Source organism: Raphanus sativus, chromosome 4 (assembly GCF_000801105.2).
Source record: "Raphanus sativus cultivar WK10039 chromosome 4, ASM80110v3, whole genome shotgun sequence".
Lineage (NCBI taxonomy): Eukaryota > Viridiplantae > Streptophyta > Magnoliopsida > Brassicales > Brassicaceae > Raphanus > Raphanus sativus.
Window position 1 is genome coordinate 48,923,489 of NC_079514.1, and position 8,144 is coordinate 48,931,632.

The following is an 8,144-nucleotide window of genomic DNA, read 5'->3' on the forward strand; positions in this document are numbered from 1 at the left end:
CAACCATATGAAAGAAATATATACCACTTAGGAGAACGTTTAATATGATATTAGTTTGGAAGAAAAAATAAGACGAGCCAATATATTTATACAGGAGTTTAATATAATTGGCCTTACAATTATGTATCTTGCTTGAAGGATCTAACTTCATCTTCGTAATACCTGCATTGAAAATGAAATATACTCAAAGGAATGAAACTATCAAAGTTCCTAGTCCATATTCATTAATGTCTACTTCTAATATAATTATTGTGAAAATTTAATGTGACTTTTGAGTTAAACTATAGACTTATAGTCATTGAACTAGAATTAAGGAATAAGTTAATCTTGACATTGTTTAAGTTATGAAGACTTCATATATATTATATATATATCTTTGCTCTTCTAAGATAAGTTTTGCATAAAATTTATTTCTCATGAGAGTTTTTAGGGAAACTATTTAATATATCGGTAATAGTTTTCAAATGTTGTTGGAAGAGAGAATGCTATAAATTTTAGAGAGCGTGGACAATACTTGTACATTATTCAAAAAGTTGGTATTGTGTTCTTATACAATTTTATTTGATTGCAAAATTTGCATTGAACTCCCATATTTTATTAGTAAAAACAATCTTATTTAGTAAGCTAATGTCAGTTGGTAAAACAATTGCATATGCATGAAATATTAGCATTACATCAATTTTATGAGTTTTCTATCTACAAACAACAAGACAAGAATACTAACTAATGCAACCTTTATAGAATTAAATAGGCGTGCATGAGAATATAAGAATCCATACTATTTCTGTTTTTCTGGTTATCTTATTTTTCATATTTTATTTATAAAAACTTCAATTATTGTCAATAACTTAACAATTGAGAAATGAATTAAATTATTTTTTTATTTTGATTTTTTTATTTATTCGATTACACGAGAGGAAAATTAACATTAAGTCTGGTTCAATTATAATTACAATTATAACCTGAAGGCGAATTTCATTGGACCATGGTTATTGATTGTTATGATGGGGTAGTTCCAAACAAAATATATTTTAGGGTTTATTTTGAAAACATTATCAAATATAGGGGTCTTTTCATTAATTAACAAATATATATACTAAAGTTTGTTTAGGACTCTCAATGAATCACTTTACTGTGATTTCTATATCATTTGTTGCTTCTAGTTTGTTATTGGCTTATTGCTTTCGAAGCGCTATTACAAGTAATGGGTTTAACCCTTGAGACCTGCAAACCTGTAAAGCTTACAGCTTTACATGAACTGATTCAGTTTGCGAATTGCTTTCTTGTGCATGTAGATAGATGTTGTCGAAAGAGAGAATGAACTCGTGGAATGGTCTACTGTCTGTCCCCTACAAGGCTTCTATAGGACTTGGTTAGGCTCCAGTGGCAAGCAGCAAACCTCGAGCTTAGAAGCACCTATTATGTTGCTAAAAGGACATCAAAGTGCTATCTATACTATGAAATGCAACCCTGCTGGAACGGTGATCGCTCGCTTCTGGAGAGTTTATGGAGACTGCAAAAACTTTATGGTTCTGAAAGGTGACAAAGGTCACAAGAACGCTATCCTTGATAGTATTGTTAGTGGAGCAGACGCTTGTTTAGCAGAAGATACTTTCTTCATCGACTACAATCTAAGAACTAACCTGCTAGGTACAATATTTTATGGTGAAACACACTGCTTAGATCTATCTTTCAGAGTTAGCTGGGCTGTGCGAGAGTTAGTGGCCAGTTTCTATATTTGCAAGCCAAGAAATCTGAGTGTATCAGATGATTTGAGGAGTGTGCTGTGGGAGGGAAAGGTAACAGACTTGGCCAAGTTTGCTGAAATGACTGGCCCGTGGGACCACGTGAGGGTCAGAAGTTAGTCTCATTGTTTCAGTACAGTTGGGTAGTGCAATATGTAAGCTGACTAGGTTGGTGAAAGGATGCTTGATTTATCTGGACCATTTGGAGAGTGGTGGAACCAAGACATATCTGAGAGCTGAGCTCTCAACTATAGATTATAATGTCAAGGAGCTTCTGAAGACATTGCTGTTGGAAGTAAACTTGAAGTAAACACAACGATAGTATCCGTTATTCTTGGTGGTGGTGATTCTCAACTAAATTGCTCAGATGGAGCTTTGAATGTTGGATTGTTTTGCATTAGGAGTGTTAACAGAGGTGGTCATAGGAGGATTCTTTCATCCTCACACGAGGGTACATAGTCTTCCAACTTGGAAGGACACTAGCTTATATTCCAACTTAGCTATATGTTACTATGTTCTTTTGCTTATTCTATTTTACTTGTTACGTAATTAAAAAAAAAAACGGAGAATCTATGCTCTTCTTTGTGTTTTAATATTTTTTTCTAATTTCACAAAAAGATCTGCAAATAGTAGAGCAAGAGGATAGTATAGGAAGATTCTTATACTCTCTAGTTTCTTTGGCAATCTAAAGAGTTAACAGTTTTTTTTTTTAAAAAAAAGAGTTAACAGTTGACATGAACAAACATGCAAAAGTACCATTGCAAGAGTTTTAGATCTTCCTCAGTCAGAATACTCCAATTAGGATAGGATTTGATTTTTTTTTCTTGTTGCAATGCATTACTCCTCTAGGACTTGGCTTTCAGTGCCAAGCAACGAACTTCGGGCTTAGAAGCAACAACACCCTGCTGGAACCGTGATCGCTTCTGGGAGTTCATGGAGACTGCAGAAACTTTAGGGTTCTGAAAAGTTACAAGAACGCTATCCTTGATCTTCACTGGACCAGGTGATGGCTCATAGATTGTATCAGCGAGTTCTGACAAGACCGTTAGAGCATGGGATGTTGAAACAGGGAAACAAATCAAGAAGATGGTTGAACATTCCTCCTTTGTGATATCTTGCTGCCCTTCACGTCGAAGGTTACCTCTTATAGTAAGTGGATCTGATGATGGAACCGCTAAGCTTTGGGACATGCGTCAGACTCAGAGAGGAGCCATATACATGGTTGGTTCATTATATGGGACACGACATCTATGCGGATTCTGTATAAGCTATTAAGCTCTCTGGACATGATGGTTCTGTCAATGAGCTACCAAAAAAATATATATAGAGGGAATGATTCATCTTGTCTAAGTGTATCTAATTAACCATTTGGGGGACTTCCGATATAAAATGTTGAACAATACAAGTTGCACTGTTTGGCTTATTGATAATGAAGCAAGAATCGCTTAGCACTCAACTCAAGAGGCAAAACTTAACAGTAGAAGAAAGAGATTTGCTTTTGTTCATATCTCAGGCTGCATTTTCTCAACCTCTTCCCGGATAGACTGGAACAGAGGGGTCGATAGATATCGCTCCCCAAAGCTCGGGAAAACAACCTGTAAAACCAGATACATAGATGATCCTTGAACACTGATAATGTATAAAGCTAGCTAGCTAAGTGGCGTTAGTGTTTGGTTCGTTTGGTTTAGTACCGGATCACAAACTCTAGAAACTTTTTTTACTATCCTAAAAGACTATCCATGCTGTGATGTTTTAGATGCACAAAGACTCCTGGATCACCATTCTTTGTTTCCCAACACATAACGAACAAAGAAACAAGAAGGATACTTACAGCAATGAGTTTCCCTGCATTCTCAGGTCTCTTTGCAACCTTGACTGCAGCAGCAGCAGCAGCTCCAGATGATATTCCAACCTGACAAAATCATTACCTTTACACGTTAACATCTTGCACTGAGACATTCCCAAATTAGCATTCAGAAAGAAATATAAAGGAGTAACTAACTAACCATCAAGCCTTCCCGTAGAGCTAGTTGCTTTGCAGTCTCTATAGCTTCCTCACTTGAAATCTGGTAAAGGAGCAACAAGAAGACAGCCCTTATGTCTTGTGGGAACTATGCAGAAATCCAAGAAAAGAGATCATACCGCTATGACTTCATCCATAATACCCTGATCCAAATTCTTAGGTATAAATCCAGCTCCTATTCCTTGAATCTTGTGAGGTCCTGTACTCCCAAATTCCAAGTAAAAGATTAAATACATTAAAAATAGTAAACCAAGAAACCACATTCCTGTGAGTCTCTCTTACCCGGTTTGCCACCAGAAAGTATGTCGCTTTCGGTTGGTTCAACACCAATAACCTGTTGCATCCAAATATCAAAATAAGTAAGAAAAAAGAAACAAGAACACACTCTGTCTAAAATGGAACCTTTTCCTTTTTTACCTGCACTTTGGGGTTTTTCTCTTTGATGAAACGACCAACACCAGTGATAGTCCCACCAGTTCCAATCCCTGCAACGAATATATCCACCTTTCCCTTTGTATCTTCCCATATCTCAGGACCAGTAGTCTCATAATGGATCTGCAATGCAATAATGCATTTTGTAATTAGGACATATAGTTGCAGTGTTACAAAAAAAGTGACAGAAGACAACAAAAAACCTTAGGATTGGCAGGGTTATCAAACTGTTGGAGCATATAAGCATCAGGAGTTGATTTCAAGATTTCTTCAGCCTTCTGAACTGCACCAGTCATGCCTTTAGCAGGATCTGTTAACACAAGCTCAGCTCCAAAGGCCTTCAAGAGAACCCTTCTCTCCATACTCATGGATGAAGGCATTGTCAGGATAAGTCGGTAGCCTCTAGAAGCAGCGATAAACGCAAGTCCGATACCCGTGTTCCCACTTGTAGGTTCCACAAGAACACTCTAAAGATAAAAGTGAAATAAAAAGAATATGATAATTCTAGAGGAACTGTTAAAAAATTTCTATCGCCTAAAATAATAACAGGATACCTTTCCAGGTGATATGAATCCTTTTTGTTCAGCATCAGTAACCATACTGTACCCAATCCTGAGACACACAAAAAATGTTTTAAGACTTTGAAGGTGTCTAACTGAAAAACATATGAACAAGGTGTAAGAGACTCAGGCTACAACACTACACACCTGTCCTTGACACTGCAACATGGCTCCATGATCTCGAGTTTAGCAGCAATGTTAGCTACACAACCTTTTGCCATACTATTCAAGTACACCATAGGAGTTTTCCCAATGAGCTGCATCACGTCAACAAACAGATCACACAAAAAATCGTAAGTAAAGTCTGAACCTTTTTGAGCTTCCAATAGAAAAATCTAATAAAACTCAACTAAAAAAAAAAAGAAGCTAACTTGATGATCAAATTATCAACTTTAGATCAGAAAAGGAGAAACCCATCTGACCTGAGACACATTCTCAGCGATGTTGAGCCCATCAGCTCCAGTCTCACGCTTAACGGCCTCGGAGACAACAGACGGATCTCCCTTCGAGACATCTCCATAGCTCCGACTCTGCTGGCTCTTGGTCGTTAGAGAGGAGAAGGAGAGAGAGGAGATCTCCGGCGAGGATCTGTGCTGACGGAGAGTAGAGGAAGTCAACGGGTTAAGGAAGAGAGCAGAGGAGGAAGATGCGGATGATGATGATGATATGGCTCTTTGGTTTCTCAAGAGTGTTGACAGGAATCGAGACGCGATCTTAGCTTCACTGTTAAACCTTGAAGCCATGAGCATCGCCATGATCCTGATGTTTTTTTTTTCTTGGAATACGACCAGATTTTTCGGATACGGTCCATTTTAAGACCAAGCTTCTTTGTACTTTTATATGTTTTCATTTGATCAACGAACGATAGTAAGGAAATATTCGTTGTCAAAAAAAAAGTAAGGAAATATTATGTTATTATTAATAGGGATAATTTGATAAATACTCTATTATTAGTTTATATTTTGAAAAATATACATCCTTTTTTATTTTTTGAAAAGTACACTTTATTAAATATGAAAAGACATTTTTATCCAGTTTAGATATTTAATAATTAAAATATAAATTCGAAATTTATCATAAAAATAATAAATAATTATTTCATGTTTAAGACAAATATATCTTGAGATAACAATATTATTTTACCATCTAAAATTTTAAAAATAACAAAGATATTATGAAATAATCATTTATGATTTGTTTAGACTTTATCATGAAGTTTTTATGAATAAATTTTTATTTTTTCTTAACCTTTTTCGTCAACTATTTTTTCTTAACCTAATACAAACAAATAAGTTGTCTGACTCTTCATTCTTCGTACAAAAAAACCATGTCAGTTTTAAATGACTACTTAGAATTGTATAATTTAATTCGCGTTACTTTTTATCAGTTGTTTTGCTATATCAATCAATGCATTATTTTTAAGCCTTAAAAATATCACCAAACATAAAGTTCAAGAGCACCAAAACCTGCAACAAACGCTAACGAAAAATTCAAAAACAGAGCAAAACATAAATTCTTGTTATACGGAATCCACGTAACAACTATGACGTAATTATCTCTTTCAAAAAAAAAAGACTTAGTTATATGATTTATGACGCTTTTGGGAAACCAAAGCAAACATTTGATTCTTATCTTTTACAAAAAAAAATTATTTATGTTGTTTAGGATAGAAATTTTATGTTGTTTAGGATAAAAGAAAAACATGAGACAAGACACGTCAAAAAAATAATATTTTAAGATATTGTAATATTTTATAAAGATTTATTTAATTTAAAAAGAATCTTATATTCTTATTGAAACTGTATATTTAAATATTAAATAAACTCTGATGATAAAAACTGATAATAATAATTAATACTAAATATTCAGATTAGACAATTTAGTAAATTCATATATACAAAAGTGTATTTTTCAAAATATTTAAATAATGGTGTAGTTTTCAAATTATAATCTCATGTAAATGTATTTCTCCAAATTTTCCCTTATTAATATTACTTTACGGTTTTTTTTTGACTAAACTTTACGTTTTTTTGTTCTATTGTTTTATCCAACTTTTGTTGGTTATATATATATAGTTAGTTAAAAAATATATATAGTTACTAGTTAGTTTTATTTGTCATTTTATATAGAACTAGATATCTTACTAATATTTATTAATAAGTATATTGTTAATTTAAAAATGAAGAAAATATGTCATCGTTCACATACTCACAAGTTACAAGGAAATATTGATATCTTATATAATTATATAATAAAGTTGACTTTTTTTCTCCTTTGAGGTTTTAATGACATGTGGCACATTTTTTTTAATAATTTTTTTTTTAATTTATATTTAATAGGTTTTAAACTTTTAATGTTAGTTATGAAAGACATTGGGTTTTTAAAATCTTCTTCATAAAAACCCAAGTATTTATAACAGTGTTTTGAACCCGAACCAGAGCTACTGTTGAATCGGTAAACTCTCCGACCCAATATAAATCGGATTTGAGTTTTTGGAAAAGCCAAAATTTAAAACCCCAATTAAAACCTCCAAAAACTCACTGAAACCCAAAACCTGATACCGATTGCACCACTGGTTGAACCAATAGATAATTTTTATTTTTTTTAGTTTTAGTTGTATTTTAAATTCTGTTTTATATTCTAAATTTCCAATTATTTTATATAATAAAGTTGAGTTTTTTTCTCCCTAGGAGGAAACCCAATGTCATTTGGAACACTCTTTTTAATTATTAAAATATTTTCTTACATTATATTTAATAGGTAATGTTAATTATGAAAGACATTGGGTTTTTAAATTTTTCCTCATAAAAGCCCAAGCGTTTATAACAGTGTTTTGAACCCGAACCGGAACCACTGTTGAACCGGTAAACTCTGTGACCCAATATAAATCTTGTTTGAGTTTTGTGAAAAAAAACCCAAAATGTAAAACCCCAATTTAAAACCTCAAAAACTCACTAAAACCCGAAATCCAATACCGGTTACACCACTAGTTGAATCAATAGATAATTTTTATTTTCTTTAGTTTTTAGTTATGTTTTAAATTATGTTTTATATTATAAATTTCCAATTATAAAGTTAGATTTTTCAGTTTTATTACCGTCTTCCTATTCTTCTACACTACAATTTACGTTTACAAGGAAAGCGAGTAAGCGTGATCGTGCTCGACCCGCACATCCGTAAAACAAACTCAAGGACGATCAAGCTTATATTATTTCTCTACATTACAATTTACGTTTGCAAGAAAAGTGAGTAAGTTATTTTTTATTTAACTTAGTTTATAACAAGTCATTACATTTTAAATTTACAGATCAAAAAGAATAAGATCATATGATCATGTGGATTACAAAACATGTTTTGAATTGTTGAAGAACAAGAACATGGCAA

The 8,144-nt window shown here is 33.2% G+C and overlaps 1 protein-coding gene across 1 annotated transcript; it reads right to left on the reverse strand.

The window, feature by feature from the left end:
* Positions 1-3,087: 3,087 nt before the first annotated feature.
* On the reverse strand, positions 3,088-5,573 carry LOC108830500 (cysteine synthase, mitochondrial). Its single transcript, XM_057009726.1, has 10 exons — positions 5,183-5,573; positions 4,908-5,017; positions 4,755-4,812; positions 4,404-4,667; positions 4,186-4,323; positions 4,051-4,102; positions 3,888-3,967; positions 3,752-3,811; positions 3,577-3,657; positions 3,088-3,340 (listed from the first exon to the last, which is right to left on the reverse strand). Exons 1-10 carry the CDS (start codon positions 5,513-5,515, stop codon positions 3,248-3,250), a joined length of 1,269 nt encoding a protein of 422 aa, XP_056865706.1. The 5' UTR covers positions 5,516-5,573; the 3' UTR covers positions 3,088-3,247.
* Positions 5,574-8,144: the final 2,571 nt, after the last annotated feature.

What these genes read in the sequence shown, in the direction of transcription:
- LOC108830500 (XM_057009726.1), bottom strand. Translation starts at nt 5,515, where the DNA reads ATGGCGATGCTCATGGCTTCAAGGTTTAACAGTGAAGCTAAGATCGCG. An exon ending in ACTTTCTGGTGGCAAACCGG is followed by an intron (nt 3,968 to 4,050) that starts GTAAGAGAGACT and finishes TTGGGAGTACAG; the next exon opens with GACCTCACAAGATTCAAGGA. An exon ending in TTATGGATGAAGTCATAGCG is followed by an intron (nt 3,812 to 3,887) that starts GTATGATCTCTT and finishes CTCCTTTACCAG; the next exon opens with ATTTCAAGTGAGGAAGCTAT.